Source organism: Xyrauchen texanus, chromosome 37, assembly GCF_025860055.1.
Source record: "Xyrauchen texanus isolate HMW12.3.18 chromosome 37, RBS_HiC_50CHRs, whole genome shotgun sequence".
Taxonomy (NCBI): Eukaryota; Metazoa; Chordata; class Actinopteri; order Cypriniformes; family Catostomidae; genus Xyrauchen; species Xyrauchen texanus.
The window spans coordinates 22,843,905-22,870,831 of NC_068312.1; the positions used below are offsets into that span (position 1 = coordinate 22,843,905).

At 37.8% G+C, this 26,927-nt stretch overlaps 1 protein-coding gene across 2 annotated transcripts; it reads right to left on the reverse strand.

Moving 5' to 3' along the window:
- Positions 1–92: 92 nt before the first annotated feature.
- LOC127630781 (interferon-related developmental regulator 2-like) lies at positions 93–22,980 on the reverse strand. Of its 2 annotated transcripts, XM_052108551.1 has the most exons (13): positions 22,553–22,980; positions 15,746–15,805; positions 13,215–13,328; positions 11,516–11,597; positions 11,243–11,367; positions 9,939–10,090; positions 9,788–9,841; positions 9,449–9,627; positions 5,296–5,404; positions 5,065–5,199; positions 2,697–2,825; positions 2,429–2,521; positions 93–1,008 (listed from the first exon to the last, which is right to left on the reverse strand). In XM_052108551.1, exons 1-13 carry the CDS (start codon positions 22,599–22,601, stop codon positions 928–930), a joined length of 1,362 nt encoding a protein of 453 aa, XP_051964511.1. In that variant the 5' UTR covers positions 22,602–22,980; the 3' UTR covers positions 93–927. The 2 variants fall into 2 exon arrangements, with proteins under 2 accessions (XP_051964511.1, XP_051964512.1); XM_052108552.1 differs by lacking the exon at positions 15,746–15,805.
- Positions 22,981–26,927: the final 3,947 nt, after the last annotated feature.

Genomic DNA, 26,927 nt, shown 5'->3' on the forward strand with positions numbered 1-26,927 from the left:
AAAAAAACGAACATCACCATATTCACTTTAAAATATTAAATAGAGTTAAATGATTGGAAGAAAAAAGATTTTCGAGATCACACACTTCCCTCATAATTTGTTTTATTTAAAGCCACAATGTCTTGGTACAAATACATTTGTTTTAGTCAAGGATGCTCCCAACTGTGAAGTGATTTACTATGGTTTCTTCCAAAATCATCCTTTATTACTTTCCCTCTAAACCATTCAAAGATGGCTTTTGATATTTAAGAGACATTTAAACAAATGTTTGAAACATGACCTAAAACTCCAGAAATAAATTGAGGTGCAAGAACCATAGCTGACCGGTTCAGACTGGGAGATGGAGTCAATAAAATCCTCCTTATTTTAGCAGCGTATAGTTAAAATGCAAAACAATGGTAATTTTAGTGGCAGTGAGAAAGTTTCACAAAACTATCGATACACACTCTGGCATTGTGCAGTACAAGATGTATTTTCATTAGTTTGCATGTCGAGATCACAGGTGAACCATCAATGTTCATTTATAAAATGCATATAGAAAAACCAGAAAGAATTAATTTTCCTTGGCTTCTTTGTAGAGCTGTACAAAGTTAAGTTTCAGTGTTAAAAATTCTCTTTTTTCCCCAAAGAAACACTTGATTGAGGCAGTAAAATAAGTTTCAACAGAAAAGCTGAATACAGCCTTACAAGAGGTTGTTACAATATCTTTACAATAAAAGATATCATATTTCATATTGGTTTAATTGTAGCACTCCTATCTTTTGCACACTATTAAATAAAAATAAAACACTGCATACACGCCCAGTCTTTCACACTCACGCACGCATTTTCATTGTCAAGTCTCTGGCTTGGCAGTTTATTTCAAGTGAATGGAGGGGGTTAGGAGGTTTTGGAGGATGTAGTATTTCTCTCACTGCATCTTCATCCTCACATCACGTCAGCACGTTTGTCCCTCACTTTGTTCCTAAGTTTAGTTCGAGCTTTGAATGCAGCAGAGTTAAACAGATGCTGTAAACAGACAAACCAAAAATGTTTACTGAACAAGACAGGAAAATAAATCCCAAACAATTAAATACTGTACAATTATAGGTCGTAAAACACACACACACTCTCTAAAAACAAATACTTCACACATGAGGTGGTAATACAGTCACAACACACCGAGTTAAACCTTGGGTATGCATTATTTATTCAATAATTCAACTGGACGAAGTCAATTATTCCCCTTATACCACAGTTACCACAAATTAAGACATCGTTCAGGGTTTTATCTCAATACATTTTCTGGTTTTCATCCCTAAAACGCTCTGATACAGCTCAAGTCTGTGTTGCTAGTTCAAAAACATCACTTTAGAACTAGCGATGGAGGACAGCTGCACTGTTTTACTGGAGCAATTACTGGAAAAATAAGTTGCATTTAGCATAGTGCATTTGTGCGTGTGAGTTTGTTTTTGAGGGATCGAAAGAGAGAAGCTCTGATTACCTTTATTTGTTGCAGCTCTCGTCAGAAGTATTATCGCTGCAAAATTGGCAAGATGCAAGTTTAAGCACTTCTCAGAGTGTCGCCATATTTCCATTGTACTCCTTAACATTGGTTTTCAACCTCACTGAGATGCAGGAGTGCGCTGACATGATGGCTCTGTTTTTCGCTTGCGAGCGTGTGCGTACAATGTATGTGTCCACGTGTGTGGGAGTGTGTAAAGATAGGGGGAGCGCAAGGGTGTTTCTCACAGATATTTCAGATAATCTAAAAACTGTTGAATTGATCAAGTGTATCTAGCTTTGATCGAAAACTTCACTTTAGAACTAGCAACGGAAGATGCGCTATTTGGCATTGGAGTAACAAGGTAGTGTGTGTGTGTGTGTGTGCGCGAGCGAGCGAGGGGAAGGGGTAGCGCAGTGCTTTCCCTTATAGATATGCGAGGCTGATTAGAGCGAAATAAATTGTGAAAGAGAGGGAGCAAAAGGACTCTTTTCAATCGAAATTGAAATAAATGTAGGATATTACAGACATTGTTTGTCATTCTTATCTGACGTACTTAAACAATGTCTTTGTTTAAAATTTTTTTTTTGTGGTAGCCCGTAGTGCTCTTTCAAATAAATGAAATAATTTAGCAAAGTGATATTGAACCATTATGCGGTCAAGACCTGGAGCAACTTCATAGCCGCGAGCTTACTTGAAAAATAATTGCACACCTTAGAATGTCCATCAAACAATCAGAATCAAGCATTCAACAGACCCAGGGTATAGGTATAAGTATAAATACATATAGTGTGTTCATAAATAGCATGGCTTCACTTAAGAGAAGTTTAATCAGATTTAATCATTTTACTTACAAAAAAGTTGAATTTATTTCATTCTACAAACTAAAACAAATGTTGCAGTCCATGATTTACAACACTTTAATGTGCAAAGGTAACAGTTTACCCTCTCTGTGCGGGAGATCCTGCTAGCTTTGACTGAGGCATCCAGGATGAGAGGTGGGCCCAGACCAAAGATATCCCTCAGCAATGGATTAAACTAGACACAAAATTCTACATTAAATATATGATAAAACAAATCAATTAGGAAGCTTATGTCTAGAATATTAGCCTGTAAAACATGATCAAACATGATCTGCTACAAATTTATTCCTGTAATTGAGCTTCATAATAATCCATATGCAAATGTTGTTGCAGTTGCAGATTGTCCTCACCTGTAGGTGGTGTCTGACTCCAGATTCAAGCACCTCCTTAAAGGCATCATATATCCTGTGGCGCATCCAGCCATCAATGAAGATGGACTCGGTCCCAAACTGGATCTTTTCCTCAGTGAAATCATCATTCTGAAAACAAGAAAGGGGTATAAATATAAATTTACAATATAAATAAAAAATAAAATATACATTTATAATATAATCAATCAAGACAGATCCTGGATCAGCCATGTTTATTAGCAATTAGGAATGTCATAAAATATAGATAATTGATCGGTATGTTATTTTCTTGATTCATTTTTGAGGCATCAATATATTACCATTAGCACATATTTAAATCAAAACCCTTTTTTGTGTGTTTTCCATTTCAACGTCAGTTGGCTTTCCGTTCAATGTAATCTGGCATAATATCTTTGAAGTCCAGGAGTGATATAACATTTACTGTAGTTAATACTGAAGGACACAGCGATGTGGTGCGTGCAGGTGGCAGTCCAAAGTTGTGAATCTACTCACCACACACAAAAGTTACGTTTTTTTCGTACGTCAAGAATGAGCAAAGTGACATTATTGATGAGGTTAGTGTATGAAACTAATGTAAATGCGTAAACCGAACGATTCGAAATGGGGACATTTATTTAGCAATTTATCTGTATGTAGCCTTGAATAGGTTTCATTAAAGCTGTCAAACCACTAAAAGACATACTTGTAACTGAAAAAAAATTGTGTAGGCTTAATGAAAGATACATATACAAAATATATCATCCAGTGATGGCTAGCGTAAATAATCTATGTCCTTTGATAACGATTTGGGTTGAATTTAAAGAACAATGAGAGTTGCCGTCCGTGGCGCTGCACAATTTTGAGCAGCCTCTGTAGTCTTAGCTGGGCGGGGTGGTGGGCATACCTTCATAGAAAACGATAGTTTCACATTTTAGAATGCGTCCGGTGTGCGAACCCTTTAAAGTTACCCTGCCATTCACACTTTACAAAGGTTGTGTTGAGAAATATAGTGATTTAAAAAAAGTATTTGCCCCCTTCCTGATTAGTTATATATTTGTGTATTTTTCATACAAAATTGTTTAAATCTTAAAACAAAATATATCATAAAAATCAGTCTTTCACAACGCTGCGGTGGAATTTTGGCCCACTCTTCTTTGCAGAACTGCTTTAGTTCAGCCAAACTGGAGGGTTTGAGCATGAACTGCCCATTTAAGGTCCACAGCATCTCAAACTGGTTCAAGTCAGGACTTTGAATAGGTCACTCCAAAACTTTAACTTACTCCTATGCTTTGGATCATTGTCTTTCTCCATTTGTTGCACTTCAGCTTCAACTCACGGACTGATGACAGGAGGTTCTCCTTTAGGATTTACTTGTAGAGAGCAGAATTCATGTTTTCCCTCAGTTATTGCAAGTCGACCTGGCCCTGAAGCAGCAAAGCATCACCACACCATCACACTACCACCAACATGCTTGTCCGTAGGTATGATGCTCTTTTTGTGGAATTCAGTTTTATTTACAGCAGATGAAACTGGACCCCTGTTTTCCAAACAGTTCCACTTTCGACTCATCAGTCCACAGAATATTCTCCCAAAAGATTTGAGGATCTTCAAGGTGCGTTTTGGCAAAATTCAGACAAGCCTTAATGTTCTTCTGGGTTAGCAGTGGTTTTCGCCTTGCCACTCTTCCATGGATGCCACTGTAGTCCATTGTCTTTCTGATAGTGGAGTCATGAACAGTGACCTTTATTGATGCAAGAGAGGCATGCAGTTCTTTGGATGTTGTCCTTAGCTTTATAGTGACTTCCTGGTTGAGTTGTCGCTGTGCTCTTGGAGGAATTTTGGATGGTCGGCCACTTCTGGGAAGGTTCACTACTGTGCCAAGTATTATTCATTTGGAGATAATGGCTAAACTAAGGGGGCAAATACTTTTCAAGCAAGCCCAGTTGGTATTGGCCAACTTTTTTGCTTCAATAAACAACATTATTATTTAAAAACTGTATTTTGTGTTTACTCAGATTGCCTTTGTTTTGTTACATTTTGTTTGAATTTTTGAAACAATTTAGTATGAGATATACACAAAAACAGAAGAAATCCAGATTATCAGGGAAATTACTTTCACAGGACTGCAAGTATGAAAATACAAAATCTATTGTGCAACGATTAACCCTATTCATATATCTGAAAAAACGCAGATCGATAACCATCTGAAAATGTTCTTATTATCAATGTGTGAAAAAGGCATCGATCCCCGGCCTATTAGCAATGTATGATATGTTGAAACTACAAACATTATTAACTGATATCTTATGTAAAAAAAAAAAAAAAGTCAGAGGGGGACCACTATGAGGTCAGGGGTCACGGTTATTACCTCAATGTAGTGCAGCACCTCTCTGAAGATTGAGCGCTGTTTCCTACGGTCGTTTTTAGCACGATGTTTATTTCCATCAGTTGCGAGACTCTTTAGACTGTCGCACAACGCATCACAATCCTCGTACTCAAACTCCTAAAACACAATACTCATTACATGTGTATACACAAACGTTTGCAATCAAACACATTCATACACAGTAAAACCCATTTGACACTATACAATGCACACCTGATCAATGTCACGTCCCAGTTCATAGAGTAGAGCAATGGTCTCCCCCACAGCAATTCGGAAGTTCACCTCGCTGCTCTCCAAACACGCATGCAGACTCGGCAAGTGACTGCGAGAAACAGAGAGATGGATCATATTACTGACAACAGAAGATATCTTCACCCTTTATCTGGGTGTTTCCACATTACAGTAGAACCTGATGAAGGTGTCAGCCAAAACATAATAAAGCCAACACATTATGGCTATTATTATAATGGCTTTTTAATTCATCGGCTTGGATTTCAGACTTGCATTGGATGACTTTGCAGGGAAACCGGCCACAGAACAACTAGGTTACTGTTAAACGAATAGTTCACCCAAAAAGGAACATTCTTTCATCATTAACTCACTCTCATGCCATCCCAAATGTGTATGACTTTCTTCAGCAGAACACAAAATATATTTTAGAAAAATATCTCAGCTCTGTAGGTCCATACAATGCAAGTGAATGGTTGCCAACTTATACATACAGTTGAAGTCAGAAGTACATTTACATTTAAACTCTGTTTTTCACAATTCCTGACATGTAATTGTAGAAAACATTCCCTGTCATAGGTCAGTTAGGATCACTACTTTATTTTAAGAATGTGAAATGTCAGAATAATAGTAGAGCAAATTATTTCAGCTTTTATTTCTTTCATCACATTCCCAGTGGGTCAGAAGTTTACATACACTTGTTTACATACACAGCCAATTCCTCCTGACAAAACTGGTGTAACTGTGTCAGGTTTATAGGCCTCCTTGCAAACAAACACTTTTTCAGTTCTGCTAGGGCTGTGCGATTTGGACAAAAAGTCATATTGCGATTATAATAGAAAAATATTGCGATTGGAACTGCGAATATGATGGTAATGTTTTCCACATGTTCAACTGCATAAAGACTACTGGGGTTTTCACATTTGAGCCTTCTTAAAAAGAACCAAACTCAGACCTTTTTTCAGTTCAACCACAAACAAATAAATATATAAACAGTGAAACAAATTCTTCTTCATATTCAAATGTTACCATCCACCGTGTACATGTTTTTGTCCATTTTGTGACAGGATCTCAGCCCACTAATCATCAACATTAATTTTTGAAACAGTCAACTTGAATATTAGGGATGCTGAAATCAGGATTTTAACATCTGACACCGATCTCCAATTTTCATCTCATCAATCGATGCTGATCATTTAACTTTTTATCAGCAGCTCTGTCAACACTGGTTATATGTAAGCTTTCTGCTCAATGTCACTGTTAACTACATTTCCCTGTTGGTAAAACCATAGTTGTTGCCTAGTTTTTGCTGTCAAATATAATGTTGGTTGATTGAATAATTCAGTATACACAAAATATAAAGGTTACTCTTTATTCTAGGCCTTAAAAACTAGTAGGCTTATACAAACTATTATTTACTGTGTATAAGATAGTCCTAAAGAATGAGGCTTAATGTCGAACTGAAGTTGAACTGATAACCCATTGGTGTAATTCAATTTAAAGTGAAAATTTTGGTTAGTTTGTCACAATTTAATTTAATTATTTGTATTTATTATTTTATTATATTTAAATTAGCAATGCATTATATTATGGTAACTAAATATTTGATATAGATTTATTATATGTATGTTCCTTCCTTTTCATTTTGTTGGATGTTGGTAATATCAGTTCCGCTTTCATTTGTTTCCGTGGGGAGTGTTATAAGGGCGACACGCGCTCTCGTGAGGGAAACAAATGACAGGGGAAGAGGACTCTACAGGTGTTACTGATAATGCTGTTTGCTCAACAATCATTTAATAAAGATGTCTGAATTATACCCCATCTTGTATTCTGCGTTATTATTATGATACCAGTGCCTTACGGAGACTGAGATGCTGCTACCGCAGATAATAATAACAATTCACGCAAGACGCGCCAGTTTAATGTAAATAAAGCATTTAGCGCACCCAAGCAATCGGAACCGAACTCAAGAGCACTTCTGTTACTCTAAGCATGAGAAGGAGTTGTGGAGCACAGAACTGCTCTGAAAACACTGTAACAATGCTCTAACTTAATATAGACTGGACTGAGCAGCGCAAATAAACTTTGAAGGGAGCAGACTAATTATTTAATTAAATCGCAGCGTTTGCAATTTAAGTCATATCGCGGTTTCGATTTTATTTCGATTAATTGTGCAGCCCTAAGTTCTGCCCATAAATGTTCTATCGGATTCAGGTCAGGGCTTTGTGACGGACACTCCAATACATTGACTAAGTTGTACTTAAGCCATTTTGCCACAACTTTGGAGGTATGCTTGGGGTCATTGTCCATTTGGAAGACCCATTTGCAACTGAGCTTTAATTTCCTGGCTGATGTCTTGAGATGTTGCTTCAATATATCCACATAATTTTCCTTCCTCATGATGCCATATATTTTTTGTGAAGTGCACCAAAGCAACCCACAACATGATGCTGCCACCCCCATGCTTCATGGTTAGGATGTGTTTTGTTTCATTAAACCAGAGGACATCTCTCCAAAAAGTAAGATCTTTATCCCCATGTGCACTTGCAAACTGTAGTCTGGCTTTTTTATGGTTTTGGAGCAGTGGTTTCTTCCTTGCTGAGCAGCCTTTCAGGTTATGCTGAATTAGGACTCGTTTTACCGTGTATATAAATACATGCTTCCCGTTTCCTACAGCATCTTCACAAGGTTGTTTACTGTTGTTCTGGGATTGCACTGTTCGCAATAAACTACATTAATCTCTAGGAAACAGAATGCGTCTCCTTCCTGAGTGGTATGATGGCTGTGTTGTGCCATGGTGTTTAGTTGCATACTATTGTTTGTACAGATGAACGTGGTACCTTCAGGCGTTTGGAAATTGGTCCCAAGAATGAAAAAGACTTGTGGAGGTCCACAATTGTTTTTCTGAAGTCTTGGCTGATTTCTTTTGATTTTCCCATGATGTCAAGCAAAGAGGCACGGATTTTGAAGGTAGGCCTTACAATAAATCCACAGGTACACCTCTAATTGACTCCAATTTGCCAGAAGCAAATTTGATAAGAAGCTAATTGCCTAAATGCGTGACCTAATTTTCTGTAATTTTCGTAGCTGCTTAAAAGGCACAATTAACTTGGTGTATGTAAACTTCTGGCCCACTGGAATTGTGATAGTCATTTAAAAGTGAAATAAATCTGTCTGTAAACAATTGATACAAATTACTTGTATCACGCACAAAGATGATGTCCTAAACAACTTAATATAACTAATATAAAATCTGTGGAGTGGTTAAATTTGTTTTAATGATTTCAACCCAAGTGTATGTAAACTTCGTACTTCAACGGTATAGCCGTCATAAAAATAATCCATACGATTCCAGTGGTCTAATTAATGTCTTCTGAAGCAAAACGCTAGCTGTTTGAAAGACAGATCAATATTTAAAGTCACTAAAAATGACTGCTTCTGGACAGTTTGTTGATGAGGGTGGAGTTCAAACACGAATGCCTCCTCTGCACAAATATTCAAACATGGATCCCTTATTAGCAGCTGTTTATATGAACTGCAATAATGTTTCCACACAGAAACATTTTATGCAACAGTCTGAGCAAGGAGCTTGGTCTGAGGCATCTCCCCCATTCACACACTTGCATTCAAACAGCTCTCCCTGTTCACCATACCAAGATGGCACCGCAGTTGACATTTCCAAACCAGCCAAATGAGGAATCTATGTATAACTATCTATGCTCCTCTCTCGCGTCAGTTCTCGCGTGAACTCGCCAATACGCTTGACCTCTACCCTTGTGAATTTGTATTAAAAAGCTATTAAATACTGATCAATTTCTTACACACCTAGCATTTCACATCAGCAGACATTAATCCACTGGAGTCTAATGGATTATTTTCATGATTGCTATATGTGCTTTTTGGAGCTTCAAAAATTTGGCACCCATTCGCTTGCATTTTATGAACCTACAGAACTGAAACATTCTTCTAAAAATATTTTCTGAAGAAGAAAGTCAGTCAGTCAGTCATACACATCTGTGATGCATGAGGGTGAGTAAATTATAAAAGAATGTTCATTTTTGGGTGAACTAACCCTTTAAGCTTGTCAATTGTTGACTGTGCATACAGGTGTCTGTTTTCCAGTGTTTGAGTGACTCACTGGTTGAGAATGCTGTCGATACGTGATGCAGGGCAGAGGGTGCAGAGCAGTGCCCAAGCCTGCAAGGCGGCACTGTAGAGAGCAGGGGTCCCAGCTTTGACAGAGGGCAGCGTACCATCACCCAGAGGATATGCACCCACAAACACACTCTCTAAATGTCCAACTGATTTTATCAGGTCCTGAGACAGATGTGTAAATGTCAAGAAGCAGTTGATTTATTAAAAAAACAATTATACTTCAATAAACATGCAGATCTATAAATACTCATATGCATTTTACAGGATGCTCAAATCTATCAAATTGGCACAGGTTTTGTGTGTTGAACAGAACTGATCTTACCTCTGCATCATCTGAGGCAGACACATAGCAGCACATACCCAGAGCTCGAGCACACTGAACAAAGATAAAGAGACAAATACAACAATGATTTTCATTGATCCATTAGAACTTCTAAAAATTTGATTTTTAACATCTTTGAGACAACACTTACACTCTGTCGTGCTGACAGGCTGGCACAGCTGTCAATCAGGATGGAGTTGAGGATGGGGCAGAGAATCTTGAAGCCCTCCTCACCTTCGACCCCGAGCTGCACACACAGGAGGGCACACACTGTTGCAGCAGCAGCCTGCTCCTCTCCTCCACCTTCAGAGAGACAAAGAGCACCATGGTCACCTTTCTAATCTACATATTCGATTAGATACATTTTATAGTCCATATATATATTACATGGGCAAATAATGCATTGTTAAGACATCTAAAAAGTGATCCAACCCACTTCATTTGCCAAGATCAGAGGAGGGATTCACGAAACGTTCTTAAGAAAATTCTTCTCAACTACCATTTTCTTCTTAATGTCTTAATAAAAAAAAAGATTAATTGATAGATACATTTATTGGCACGATTTACCACTGTAGAAGTATTGAATTTGTTGTACTTGACAAGGCAACCTCATGAGCAAGCTAGTATAATCAGACAATGAGCCTGTTCTTAAGAAAATATTTGAAAAAGTAAGCATTTTTGAATTGCACTTTACATCCTTAGAACTTTCAATTTTTTTCCCCTAGGAACATTCTCGTGAATCCAGCCCCTGGGTGCTGCAGTCAGGTCTGTGGGCTATATTGGCTTTTTCTCCCACAATATATGGTCTGTAGCAGAACCAAATAAATAAATAATAAAAACCAGAAATAGGGCCTAGGTCTTTTTATTTCTTTATTTTATTAATTTTCATGTAAATGATTTTATTCTATGTAAATATTTCCTATTCTATTTGTGTGTGATTTCTTTTCAACAGAAATGTGGAAGAAAATTCAGTTACTATTATCTCTGGCAAAACAAGCAAACAACAAAAAACACCTACAGGGTTCACATTCTTTTTGACCATTGACTTTTCCGGGCATTTGTAATTACTAATATTTCAATACAGATACAGATTTATTTTTTTTATCATTTAGATTCAGACCAATCTGCTAATGAATTTAGACCACTTTGTGAACGTGTTTCGCCTGATAAATTGAATATAACCGATTCACTGACAAATCAGACATCACTAAGGCTTTTAAGCAAGTATAAGCTCTACAAAGGAGCAATGTCTAGCTAGCTCAAAAGATTTTAGAGCAGAGGAAAAACAAGAAAAAAAAGAATTTTCCAGGCCTGGAAAACACAATCTTAAAATTTTAATTCCCTGATATTTGCACGTTTCCTATGACCATTGGAACCCTGCATACATGAAATACAACAATCTGAATATGTGATACAGAAAACGGCTCAGCGGGATCTTTTAGACTTCATACGCACCTTTCCTCAAGCTTCTTTCCAAACAGTCACATATGGTAAAACGTCTCTCTAACAGAAAGTCGTACAAGACTCTGGAGGAAAATGCCATGTGCAGACTTTCCATCGCAGCCAGACGGGTTTTAGCACTGATAATTAGACAAACAGATAGTGTTAATCATGCCATATTTCACTTATAAAAACCTTATTTTGTTTTTAAAGTAATCAAAGTTGCATCTGTACAACTCCAAGCTCAATAACTGACCGTTTTAAAGATGCATTTGAGCGTACTGATACCTTTTGTCCATTAGATTGTCGATGCATTGCTTCAGTTTGTCTTCTGTTTCTTCCTGTGCAGTCTGTTCATCCACTACCTCACCTGCACAGCACAGAATGTAGATGTGTGAGTGTTTTTGTGTTTGCATGCAAATAAACTCAGCAAAAAAAAAGTAACGTCCTCTCACTTTCAGCAAACTTAACGTGTAAATATTTGTATGAACATAAAAAGATTCAACAACTAAGACATAAACTGAACAAGTTTCACAGACATGTGACTAACAGAAATGGAATAATGTATCCCTGAACAAAGGGGGAGGGGGTCAAAATCAAAAGTAACGATCAGTATCTGGTGTGGTCACCAGCTGCATCAAGTTCACCAGTGTATCTCCTCCTCATGGACTGCACCAGATTTGGCAGTTCTTTCTGAGAGATGTTACCCCAATCTTCAACCAAGACACTTGCAATTTCCCAGACATTTCTAGGGGGAATGGCCCTAGCCCTCACCCTCCGATCCAACAGGTCTGGATTGAGATCCGGGCTCTTCGCTGGCCATGGCAGAACACTGACATTCCTATCCAGGAAATCACACACAGAACGAGCAGTATGGCTGGTGGCATTTTCATGATAGAGGGTCATGTCAGGATGAGCCTGAAGGAAGGGTGCCACATGAGGGAGGAGGATGTCTTCCCTGTAACACAGTGTTGATACTGCCTGCCATGACAACAAGCTGAGTCTGATGATGCTGTGACACACCACACAAGACCATGACGAAATCCTCGACCTCCAAATCAATCCCGCATCAGAGTACAGACACAAGTCCGACTATCACCCGTGGCGAGACAAAACCACGACTCGTCAGTGAAGAGCACTTTTTGCCAGTCCTGTCTGGTCCAGCGAAGGTGGGTTTGTGCCCATAGGCGAAGTTGTTGCCGGTTATACATGGTAAGGACATTCCTTATAACAGTCCTAAAAGCCCTCAGTACAGCCTTTCTCAGCCTATTGTGGACAGTCTGATCACTGATGGAGGGATTGTGCATTCCCGGTGTAACTCGGCCAGTTGTTGTTGCCATCCTGTACCTGTCCTGCAGGTGTGATATTCGGATGTACTGATCCTGTGCAGGTGTTGTTACATGTGGTCTGCCACTGAGAGGACGATCAGCTGTCCTTTCTGTCTACCTGTAGCGCTGTATTAGGCGTCTCACCAGTACGGACATTGAATTTATTGCCCTGGCCACATCTGCAGCCCTCATGCTTCCATGTAGCATGCCTAAGGCATGTTCACACAGATGAGCAGGGACCCTGGGGATCTTTCTTTTGGTATTTTTCAGAGTCAGTAGAAAGGTCTCTTTAGTGTCCTAATTTTTTATAATTGTGACTTTAATTACCTACCATCTGTAAGCTGTTTGTTTCTTTACGACCGTTCCACAGGTGCATGTTCATTAATTGTTTATGGTTCATTGAACAAGCATGGAAAACATTGTTTAAACCCTTTACAATAAAGATCTGTAAAGCTATTTGGATCTTTACAAAATTATCTTTAAAATACAGTGTCCTGAAAAAGGGACGTTTCTTCTTTTGCTGAGATTATGAGTATTAATATGTATTTGCGATTAGGTTTGCATTTACGATTTAAGTATTAGTGTGTATGCTTGTGATTACTACATATACATTATGGGAGAATATTTAAGTTGGTGTTTGTTTGTAATTGTGTCCATACCTGTACCATCCTCCAGGACTGATGCACTCTCGCTGGCACTGCTGTATTGACTGAGCACCTCAGATGCTAAATCATCATCGCTCACCGCAGACTCCCCTTTCACCCCATTCCTCCCTGATACAGAGAGAAATAGAGGAACAGGGTGAAGAGACATTGAATACAGAAGATTAGTTTAGTGATTAAAAAGAGAGAAAGGAAGACATAAGGGAATGATCAAGAGGTATGATGTGAGGGGAATGAGTTCGAGAAAGATCAAGTGTATTTCAACTATCCACAGAGTTCATTGTGCCTAAACCCTCTGCTGGTACAACACCATGCGATTCACTTCATTGCTCACAGAAAACAAACACACATGTAGGTTTGCGAAACAAAGCAGTTTCCAGAGTTTAAATAATCTACAACTTTCCATTGAATTTACATTGAACTTTGACATAACATATGAAAAGTCTGACTGATCTGTGAAACTTTAAAGAGATAGTTTACCCCAAAAGGAAAATGATCTTATCATTTACTCACCCTCATGCCATCCCAGATGTGTATGACTTTCATTTTTCAACAGAACACAAAGACGTTTAGAAGAATATTTCAGTTCTGTAGGTCCATACAATTGTGAATGGTGAACAGACTTTTGTAGCTCCAAAATCACATAAAGGAAACATAGAAGTAATCCATAAGACTGGTTAACAGTGGTTAAATCAAGCTCTTCAGAAACTATATAATAGGTGTGGGTGAGAAAAAGATACAAATTTAAGTCCTTTTTTGTTTTTAAATCTCCACTTTTACATTTGAAAGTCACATGTAGAGCCCGTTTACCTTCACATCTGAAAGTGAAAATTGAGTAAAAATTGACCTAAATATTGTTCTGTTTCTAACCCACACCTATTATGTTGCTTCTGAAGACATGGATTTAAACACTGGAGTCATATGGATTACTTTTGTTTCCTTTATGTGATTTTCAGAGCTACAAATGTATGATCACCCTTCACTTCCATTGTATGGACCTACAAAGTGCAGATACTTTTCTAAAAATCTTTGTTTTCTGCTGAAGAGAGAAAGTCTGGGATGGCATGAGGGTGAGTAAATCATAAGTGAATTTTCCTTTTGGGGTGAACTATCCCTTTAAGAGGCCAAAATGTTGCACTGTAGGCATATTAACAAAAATGCAATCCTCAGTCAAGCTCTCTCTCTCTCTCTATCCCCATCACGGATTCTGATTTGGGCCCAAATTCAATGTGACCTACCTCAAACACACACAACGGCACACCTGTTCCCCCCTGAAGTACCAAGAAGCCTTTCAGTTCATAACATGAAAGTGACAAGCACATACAAATACTAGAATGTGCAAATAGTAAGAGGAGAAAAAAAAATATATATATATATATATATATATATATATATATATATATATATATATATATATATATACCAAAAATGATGAAGTGAATTAAAACTATTTTAAATCAAAAGAGCTAGGAAGACATCCTCATCAATCACACTGCATTGATCCAGTCTGGATCATGTATCTACTGAAACAGATCACTTTAGTTTATGATCAGTTTAATGTCTGCACTATAGGTCATGCAGTTCACACTTTAGAAAGGATTCAATTCAACCACAAGAAACTATTGGACAGCACTGCATTAAGCGCTTTATCTGATTTCAAACAGATTTACTAGATATAGTCTAAAATCATCCTATTATTTTGGTTTTAGTTTTGTTGATTGTAGTCCTTGGCAGATTTTAATAGAGGTATTAAAACCTCTACTAAACAATATCTTATTCATAAATGGTCACTGACATATATTGTACAGCAGAGATATAGGGACAGAAATTGAGGCCCATCTGCTACAATTGGATATACAGTATCTGTGAGATACCCATTCAGGAAAAACATTTTGAATAATCTTAGAATGAAGAACAACACAGGGGTATGCCTTTTTTTCATTCAGAAAAATGAAGAAATAGCCTCACACTATCAGTTTAGTCATATTAAGGCAGAAGTGGGAGTGTAACAGCCCAAGAGAAATGTACATGTTTTGGTGTATCTCAATACATGCATCAACATTCTAAGATATTGGATCAGCTGAGGAAGCAGCAGTGCATTTAGCATAGAATAAATGACATGTGGAGTCGTCGTCCAGAATGGTTAGGAATTTATGGAAACACTCTACATCAGCCTCAAACTTGCAAACAAGTCCAAATGTGTATCGAAGCAGTTAGTCCAAATATTCTGACCCGAGTTCCAGAACTCTCCAGAAGCTTTGTCACAAAGTGGCGCTGAACCTACAACAGACTGGACAGATTTGAACATATGACAATGTCTGCACTCATCCAGAGGTGGTATATGCTTCTGGGGAATTTTGGTTCTCAAATTATCAATAATATCCAGTCAAGCGTGGGAGGATGAATGTAAACAAATAGATATGAATTAGATGTAACACATGGATATTCACATGCAGCTTTCTTTAATAAAGAAAACATTAATGGGATGAGAAGCATGAGGTCATGAACAATATCAGAGGTCATGCTACCTGGACGTGACTGGGCAGTCTTTGACAACTGCAGCTGAAGCACTTCCTGTCGGAGTGAGCCTGCTCACAGTAGGAAGAGAAAGATTAAACAACTCTCACGGCTAGTCTGTAATTTTAAATGTTTAGTTCCTCAATACAATTACAATTCTGTCATAATCGACTCACTCATGTTGTTCCAAAACCATATGACTTTCCCTCTTCAGTGGAAGATAAAAAAAATTTAAAATTCCCCATGCAATTACAATAAATGGGACTGGGATCATTTACACCCTTTTTACAAACAGAATCAACCAAATCACTATACAAGAATGATTTAGTGATGGGTTAAAAGGTTAGTTCAGCCAAAAATGAAAATTCTCTGTTTACTCACCCTTATGCTGTGTAAAATGCATATGACCTTTCTTATGCAGAAAACTAATTATGATTTTAGGAGAATATCTCAGCTCTGTAGGACCATTAAATGCAAGTGAATGGAGTCCAGAACTTTGAAGCTCCAAAAAGTAGATAAAGTCAACATAAACAATCCATCAAACTCCAGTGGTTAAATCAATGTCTTCTGAAGTGATCCAGTTGTTTTTTTGGGGAGAACAGATCAAAAATAGAACTCCTTTCGCATTGAACATCTTGACAGCAGTCTCCTTGGCAATCGTGATTTCAAGCTTGATTACACTTCCTATAGCGCCATCTAACACTCCGTGTATGTGTGAAACACTGGGTAATCAAGTGTAATCAAGCTTAAAATCATGATTGTGCCAGAGACTGTAATGGCAAGATGATTTGCTTCAGGAGACATTGATTAAACCACTGGAGTCTTATGCTGACTTAATCTCCTTTTCTTTAAATCTTTAAAGTTCTGGCCCACCATAAAGTTGCATTGTGAGAACAAACAGAGCTGAAATATTTTTCTAAAAATTTTCATTTGTGTTCTGCAGAAGAAAAAGTCATACACATCTGGGATGGCATCAGGGTTAGAAAATGATTTCTGGGTGAGCTATTCCTTTAAAATATTGATTTTATGCTGCTTGATATGGATTCTTAACTCCCAAGATTGATCGTAAAACACTTGCATATGCTACCAAATTTTGCACTTGTCAGCAATTGGCCACTGGCTGTTAAATGTTCAGATTTCACTTACCAGTAATTTAGTATATTACCAAATTCAGAAGCGAGATCCTTTCACTGCATAAGGGGAGTAAAAGTATGGTTTGACTCGTTTGTCCCAAGACACGAGTTCCATGTAATTAATTTGTCACTGAGTACTCACTTTTAACACCCTTTCTGTTCTTTACAGTCAGTTACTGATAAAAACATTTTTTTTTAAATATTCGAAATTACACACAGCACGGATGTAAAGAAACCGTCCGACTCCTCTCGTTAATGTGCGCTCATCAAAAAAAAAAAAAACATTTACAGGCACTGAACTGCTTCTATTCTTAAAGAGACAGTCCCACTTTACCACTTGTCTGCAATTTCAAGACATAATATTTATTGGCTGTCTCGTTACAAAGGCTGGGTGCTCCGGAGGTTTGCAAAGGCCATCTCATTTCAGAAAAGTGTGTAGGACACTCCGAATGCAGCCTTCAAATGTGACCACCTTTCACAGGAATTCGGAGGATGCAAGAGGTGTAGCCTTCATTTGCAATTGGGACAATACTTTGTTTCAACATAAGTGTACATCATTTCTTAAAAAATTAAGCTGATTTACCTGAAACTATTATGTTCAAATGCAAGTAATATTAATTCCTAAGTTGAAGAACCTCAGTAGATGGGAGTGAAATATATAATCTAAGAAAGTTAAATATAAAAGTACAGTTGCATAACTCTCCTAAAGTTTACCTCAGAGATTCCCTTCTCACTCAGAGCACACATGCAGGTTGGAAGCGATGCATGCGGTCATAGCAACAATAATACTTTCTGCTTCAGTTTGTCCTACGAAGGCGGTCTCATTTAAATGAAGCTAATTTGAAGTTGAGGACTGCTGCATACAAATAATGCGTCCTATCTAGTGCCAGACTTCGAAACAAGACACAGTTTTTGATTAAATAATATACATGGAATTTATACTTTTGTAAAAATCTAAAATATGACCAAAATGATAAAAGAAAAACGAATGATATAACAATTTATATAAATACAATTTTTAGAATAAGTTAAAAGGCCCCCCTGTGTAATTAACAGCATTAGCTGACAGAGAATAACATAAGTAATCAAAATGTACATTATAACTGAAATATACCCAAATGAATATGAATTGAGAGATTGAGAATCCGAATCTTTCTCAATACCCAATCCTTGTTTGGGAGAGCTAGGGGTGGATCTCAAGATTTCCTATGAATAACTTCAACCGATTTAGTAGCAAGTCTGTTCTCTCAGCCAATAATCAAATCTTTAACTCAGTGACTAAAACTAGAAAAATCCTTAGCATTGAGCCCTGACCAGATAACGTGACAAGATACATTAGAAAACTTGACATGATCAGAGTGGAGTGCTGCATATATTTTTCATGCTTTAATCAATCAAACAGTGTTTAGTAAATGGGGTTTCTGGTAGAGTTGATCTGAAATTTTAGCAAATTTTATGCGTAAAGTAATTTAATGAATCAATCATATTAAAAGGTATAAATAAAATGTTTTAAGATACCAATCGAATGACAAAATATTAATGTGTAAACTTCTGTCTTGGGGTGGACTGGCGCTGCTGAGAAACTATATGGCTCAACAGCTTACAGTCAGTGCTCTTTGTGCATATATTTCTGTTAGTTGGTGCATTAAAAAAAAAAATCACAGCAAATCGCAGACCATTATAAACAACGCTAATGAGAAGCATGGACACTAAATCAAGTTTGAATGCGGCACAAAATTCTGTTGCAAAATTCCAAATGTCTCTGATTATATGGTTTAAAATCATATGAAACAGCCCCTACATTCTAAACAGCACTGACCAAGAAAACAGGAGAAAACACTGTCATGCAGACATAAATAAGGCTTTTCAATCCACACATCACAGACACAAACCTTTCACACATTTACCATGGACTTAACTGTTGTAACTGTATTATCTGTGGTATTTAGACTACCATTTTTCATTACAAATATGACATACACTCACCTAAAGGATTATTAGGAACACCTGTTCAATTTCTCATTAATGCAATTATCTAATCAACCAATCACATGGCAGTTGCTTCAATGCATTTAGGGGTGTGGTCCTGGTCAAGACAATCTCCTGAACTCCAAACTGAATGTCAGAATGGGAAAGAAAGTTGATTTAAGCAATTTTGAGCGTGGCATGGTTGTTGGTGCCAGACGGGCCGGTCTGAGTATTTCACAATCTGCTCAGTTACTGGGGTTTTCACGCACAACCATTTCTAGGGTTTACAAAGAATGGTGTGAAAAGGGAAAAACATCCAGTATGCGGCAGTCCTGTGGGCTGAAAATGCCTTGTTGATGCTAGAGGTCAGAGGAGAATGGGCCGACTGATTCAAGCTGATAGAAGAGCAACTTTGCCTGAAATAACCACTCGTTACAACCGAGGTATGCAGCAAAGCATTTGTGAAGCCACAACACGCACAACCTTGAGGCGGATGGGCTACAACAGCAGAAGACCCCACCGGGTACCACTCATCTCCACTACAAATAGGAAAAAGAGGCTACAATTTGCAAGAGCTCACCAAAATTGGACAGCTGAAGACTGGAAAAATGTTGCCTGGTCTGATGAGTCTCGATTTCTGTTGAGACATTCAGATGGTAGAGTCAGAATTTGGCGTAAACAGAATGAGAACATGGATCCATCATGCCTTGTTACCACTGTGCAGGCTGGTGGTGGTGGTGTAATGGTGTGGGGGATGTTTTCTTGGCAAACTTTAGGCCCCTTAGTGCCAATTGGGCATCGTTTAAATGCCACGGCCTACCTGAGCATTGTTTCTGACCATGTCCATCCCTTTATGGCCACCATGTACCCATCCTCTGATGGCTACTTCCAGCAGGATAATGCACCACGTCACAAAGCTCGAATCATTTCAAATTGGTTTCTTGAACATGAAAATGAGTTCACTGTACTAAAATGGCCCCCACAGTCACCAGATCTCAACCCAATAGAGCATCTTTGGGATGTGGTGGAACGGGAGCTTCGTGCCCTGGATGTGCATCCCACAAATCTCCATCAACTGCAAGATGCTATCCTATCAATATGGGCCAACATTTCTAAAGAATGCTTTCAGCACCTTGTTGAATCAATGCCACGCAGAATTAAGGCAGTTCTGAAGGCAAAAGGGGGTCAAACACAGTATTAATATGGTGTTCCTAATAATCCTTTAGGTGAGTGTAGATTGTTATATAGAAACCAGTCACTAACCATGGTAATTAAAAGTCATGCATGGTTTTACATAGGCTACATATGGTCACCATGGTCATTTTACAAATACCATTTCTAAAACTATGGACACGATGGAAGAAATATTATGCATTTTCATAATTATTATGGACCAAGCAGTCAGTTTTCCTTCTGTGTAAAATATATTCTCCTTTAATGCTCTCCGAATGTAAGACAATGTAACTGGTTTTGTTTGCCTAAATAAATTCTAAGAGATGACTGTGCTATAATCAGTAGGCCCAAATAAGTCGCACTGTCAGAGTATTTCAATTTAGCTCTATATGAATTAGGTGTCAATTCTTTTTCACAGAAGCTACTGTTAACATCCTAATTTATATCTGCATCCCAAATTCTGAATTGTCAAATGTGAATTTCAATGCACAAAATATGCAATATTATTACATAGCACGGGTGCTACCAAATCAGGTGCCAGTGCAAATTTTTAAAGGCCCTATTAAGGCACACATAATGCTCATGTTGCCCTGGGCAAAAATTTTTTTTTGACAGACACCCCTGGTTTAACAGAAAGCAGGTGTCTCAAGATGCTTTTTAAAGTTATTGTTAATTAGACACAATATCTAAAAAACAGCACTCCTGCATGAGTCGCTGAATAAACAAAAACAAAAGGAAACAAAGACGTTCAGCTAGAGCGTGTTGTACTGAATAAAAAAAACAATGTGCTATTCTGCCGTTTCGCTGTTATGAAGCTTAAGTCTGGAGTAGTAGGAATCAGTGCAAATGTAACACCATGTGAACTGTCTATTGAAGCATTCCCTCCTCGTTTTACTTTTGACTTAACAATTGAGAATATGGACCGACTAAAACTTTATTTATTTTATGCACATTAGTTGAAAATGAAATGCTCTTTTTTAACAGCCAGGATAGGAATGTTCTATGCAATAATATAATGGTGCTGAATGGTGTATACTATTGATTGCACACTCTTGTGGACTAAGGAAACAACAGCAAATAAAAAAATCAGCTGACTTTAAAATTTGAATTTTAGTTCATCAATTTTAATATCTATATATTTATTTTAAATATTGCAATGTATTTTCATGGTTCAGTCAGTACAGTACTATTTGTGTAATAAAGTTCAGCACTATTTTACTTTTTAGTGTTATTTTTTCATTCAGTTTCAATTAAAATCGGTTGATTAATCGGTTATCGGCAGGTACTGCCCAACTTCTTTATCAGTCAAATCCACTATCAGTGGACCTTTACATCAGATGACTTGGAATGCAGCGCATGATTTATATGGACAACTTTCATGATATTTTAATAGTGCGCTTATGTCCTTTATGGCGCTTCAAAGCCTCAGTCCCCATTCAGTGTAATCGCATGATAAAACAACCATAGCAATTCTTTAAAATTTCCCCCTTTGACTTCCACAGAAGAAAGAAAGTCATTCACTTTTGTAAAGGGGGGCCTTTACCTTCAACTAGAAGTTGGAACAAGGCCAGCTGACAATTCCTGTTTGTGCAGTTTTAAGTTTTCAAATTACTTTCATTTCTGCCAACACTATTCTTCTCTCTTTCAAAACAAACATGCATAACAAAATATGTCTTGGCTATGTGTTTTACACAGATTATATTTAAGATTCTCAATTACACAGAACTTCAATCGTATTCAAAAGACGGGTTGTCATCCAGACTCATCAAAATTAGCACTCGTCGCTGTCAATCTGGTCACAAGCGAGACCGAGGCAAAGCATTTTTGCGATGGTTGCATATTTGTACCGGGTGACGCCACGCGGCTCTCGTCAATTACCGGTTGATACGATTTTACGGGATCTACACATGCACCGGGAATGCGTGTGCACGTGAAGGGAACTTAACTTTTTCTTTTAAAAAGTAAATCTCACCGCAACAAAGAGGACAGTTGCGGCATAGACAACATATAATCCAAAATCGCTCGAGTACGTGGACCAGAATGAGCTCGGAAAGGCCTGATTTCCGTGGCTTCGTGACACTTGGGCTAAATATACTCGAGTTGGCACGAGCTTCACCTTTCATACAGCTGGAGATTGTGCGGCCCTGACGGTCAATCATTTTACTTCTTATCCTTACTGCTGGGGTTAAATACAAACCACGTGAAACAAATAATCATCATAATGCTTAGTTTATAATGTACAGTGAAAATGTATAGAAGAGGATTGGTGCTTGAAATTAAGGTAATTCCTTTTTTTTGTCTGTTAATGCTCGAAAAGAAAAAGGAGAGATGTTAAAAGTCACGCAGTGAGCAGCAGATCCAATTCTGATCCTAACAAGCCGACAAACATGGCCCAAAAGTTATTCATGTGAACTCTTTATTAAGATAATGTATCATATCCCAGTATGGCCAAACTGTCCATGAATTGTAGTAATCAAGCGGTGTTATCGTACATTTATCGTTTGTTTAATATGCACGAACTGACACCATGGGAAGTTTACTCACCTTTACTAGAACCGGTACCACCGCGTTTCCCCTTTTTATTCCGTGGCATGCTGACAGTCGGTACAGTCTCGTCTCCAACACCAAGGCCAAATTAGGCGGATTATAACGAATAATAATAACAAAAATTGTCTGTAGGCAGTAAACTGTTTGTCAACTATCCCAGCCGAGAAATCCCCTCCCAGATTATCACGACACCGTGGTCTGGTGTAGTTTGTCCGCACTTTTCAGGCACCACAAGTGTAAAGTGCGGGTCCCATCCGAATCAAAGAGCGAATAATTCTTCCTTAGTTTTTGTAATTATTATCTATGATTGTCTCCAGGTAATCGATATCTAATGCCAGGTTGTGATGAAAACTGTTTTTGGAAATGTCTGGGACAGAGTATTGTGCACGTTGCAGCTCCAAATTCCACCATCTTCCCTCGGTAAAGGCTGGCGCAACCGGCACGCTCCACCTTCCCGTTTCAATGTATAATGGGCATTATGGATAATGTAGTTCTCTGTAGGGAATCCGGGTGAGAGCCGCTGCAAGCGGGCGAGGTTTGAGAACTACAACTCACACAACTGCAGCACACTCCGGGTTTTGGAAGGCGGAAGTAAATGTTTGCAGGGTAAACTTCAACGGGCAGTCACTTATTTCCAGGGGTTTCAGTACAGCGTAAAAATGTGACGTGGTAGTGTAGGCGTTCTCCTAATTCAAAACCCAGCAAATATTTCTGTCACTTACCCATTTGCTCCAAGAGCAAAAGAAAAAATCCACTATTACATTTGAATGACTTTACATCAGATGGGAGAAGATGCCAAATGTACTGTCACTCTCTCAGCAGCTGTAATAGAAACCCCTCGCAGTTATATGGTAATTTCAAAAACGAATTCCAGGGTAATATAACACGAAGCATAATGTTGTAAATATACACTCAATATTTAAAAAATGTATAATATAAAAAAAAAAAAAATCGAGATTTACGCTGCTAATTAAGGCGAAAACACGTCATCACCGTCTGTGGAAAAGGGTCTATAATAAATTGTCTGAAAAAATGTTAAGCTTTCAACAACTTTTTCAAATTGGAAACATTGAAAATAATTTGAAACGATAGCAGACTGGAATTTCAAAGCTATGTAAATTGATGATTTGTCTCAGTGGAACACACGACCTTCTGGTCTTAACTATTACCAATCCTCATGTTTACGTACATAACCTCGGTTCACTGAGACGAAGGGAACGAGACATTGCATGCTAATGCATATGGTGAACAGAATCCCATCACACCACACTACACAACATAACCTTCTAGAGAGGAAACATGACGCCGGACTGCGACCAACTTTAGTATGCTGCAAGTGAGTGACCTTCATGTTGAGCCAGTTTTTATTTATAATGAAAGTGCTTGTGAATTCTTTGTAAATTACAACGTCCTGATGCAGGCGGTTGTGTAAAATGATGGGGAGCCCATACTTAAGGGGAGGGCCATAAGTAGCCTATATGTTTGGCAAACGAAATACCAAGCTCTCTAAACAGAAAGGACTTGTGAAGAGAGAAATGTTACGTCTAGATTGTAAAACCTTGCGAATGTGTTTTGAGAAGACCACCGTGCTGCAAAACATAGGTCTTGTAAAGACACTTCGTTCATCCATGCCCATGAGGAGGCTATGACTAGTTGAGTGTGCTTTAACACCAACTGGGCAGATCTTACCCTGGGACTCGTAAGCCAGGGCAATCGCATCAACGATCTAGTGAGAAAGTCTTTGCTTGGAGACCTACATTCCGTTTGTGCGTTTTGTTGACGTCTAACGTAGGTGTAAATTGACGGGCCTTAAACAAGTCCTCATAATAAATCTCCAACTGATTGACAAATTCACTTGTGAAATGGATTGCTGAGAACTGTATGCCAATGATTGACTTTTGATCAATAATATGGTAGTAAACTATACATTGTATTCTAAAGCTGCTTTTTGTATTGTCTTATCGATGATTAACTCTTCTGCTACAAGAATGTAAAGCATTTTAATTATCTGAATATATATGTATAATTATATATTGATATAAATATGTATAATCATTATATATTGAGTTATTGTTATATGAGGGGCTTTCTCAGCAAATATTTGTATATGCGATTAATCACGATTAATTAATCGTGACACCATGTAATTAATTCGATTAAAATGTTTAATCGATTGACATCCCTAGTAAAAATATATAATTTGTAGTTATATCAAAACTACCAATGAGGTAAAGATTTATAAAAAGCATAGAACAGAAAATTAACTATGTACCAAAAAGGAAAAAAAATGGAAATGTTAAAAATGTAATAAAAAAATAATTATTACACTGCTTTTGATCAATTAGGCACTTTCTAAACAAAATAAATACATCTCATCTCATTAGTTTTGATTAGTTTAAAGATTAGTTTTGTTAATGATCTTTTCAGCTCCCGTCATAGAGCACTAATACTATATTAGGACACTGGCATATAATGAATCAGGTGTGTGATTTCCTGTATGCCCTTTACAGTTATTGCAGGACACTTACTCAGTAGCCTTGAGAACAGATGTCACCTTCCCACACTCCAGCAAACAGATGTACAGGTGCTCCGTTTACAAGCAAAGGTGTTAACATCCCATTTCCTGAAAACCAGTTTGATCTGAATCTCTAGTGCAATGGCCATAATGTTATACAGTGTGATAGACTGTAAAATATTTATGTAATATAATTTACTTTCAATTACACAGTGTAAAACTGTTTAAAGTGTGCGTTTGTGTCTGCATTATAGAATGTTTATTGTTATCTCTTATTTTGGTCTGGTAATCCAGTGTCTTAGACCTTGACTATATATTTTTTTTCTCCCCAATTTGGAATGTCAAATTCACAATGCACTCTAAATCCTCGTGGTGGCATAGTGCCTCAATCCGGGTGGCAGAGGATGAATCTCAGTTGCCTGCATGTCTGAGACCGCCAATCACGTGGCTTGTTGAGTGCATTGAGACTGTTGGAAACTCAGAAGTGAAGACCAGGAGACTTGGTTGTATCTTCAGCAGGATTCTTTATTGAGAACACGAGCTGTCGGTAGCTGCAGTCATCAAGTCTGACTAAGGGAACTTTACATTGTAGTTTATATACATTAAGAGGGCAGTGATTAGAAATGGAGACAAAGAACCTAGGTGACAACCTTAAACAAAGCATGCAAATGAAGTATACAGGTTTAGGAACCCGCCCTAGACTCTAGAGTGTTACCAATCCTAATCCAATCAGCATAACTATTCAACGACTGGTGCTGGGTTTCCAAGAGCCATTAAAGACAAAGGGTGAGATTCTCAGTAATCTGACTCATTTAATTTACAATAGAGAGAACAGGACTGGCAGGAATCTCTTGCTGGAAAACTCAGTTTAACAGCTGATATATAATCATCATCTATACCTCAAATACTAAATGCACTCTACTCTACTTTCCAAGTTTATATATGATGTTTTATGTAATTGATGTCAACCCAGTGCAACATGTTTTGATATGGCATATTTGAACATACATGAACACCAATGAGATTTCAGAGCAAAGGCAAAAAGAGAGCATTTTCAGCAAATAACGATTAAAATAACGTTGATCTGGTCCTCACACAATTCGATTGTGTGGCTTCAGAAGACTTGGAATATAGTGCATGAGTCTTATGGACCATGTATGAAACTTCCAAAGCACTTTTTTGTCATTTTCGAAAATAATAACATTTTTTTTTTTTTTACACTTTTAGAGAGAAAGTCATACGGGTTCGGAATGCTATGAGGTTGCGTAAACAAGGGCAACATTTTAATTGAACTATTCCTTTAATCTCTGCCTGTTACAAGAATGTTTGTTACCTATAATCATGACATCAGGTGACAGTATGAGTGTGTTGTCTGACAGGTGGACTAGTGGACATCAGTCACACCCTCTTCCTCTGAGTCTTTGCCTTTATTGGCGGAATGATGATGTCAGCACCAGGAAGCCTTGTGTCTGCCAACGATGCTTACCTTAATACACAAACAGATAGAAACTCAATGGAGGGTTTGTAACATGAGTGAAAACACAGGCGTACATATGTAAAAATATTAATATTGATGAACATATAGTCCACACTAGACTTGCTTCCACAGGTGTGGTGGTCACGTCAATAGCCTTGCCATAGAGACTGTCCCTGGCACCAAGACCAACAAGTTTCACCTCCTTATCTGCTAACAGCTTCTCAGTTAATGAGACAACGTCTCCAATTGTAACATCTCGTTTTATATTCCATGGAAAAAAGAGGAAAGTCATAGGTGTTTAAAGTAACATAAATGGTGACAGAATTTCGAGTACAGTCAAGAAACTGAAAGGAAATTTTAGACTACCGGCATTTAATATT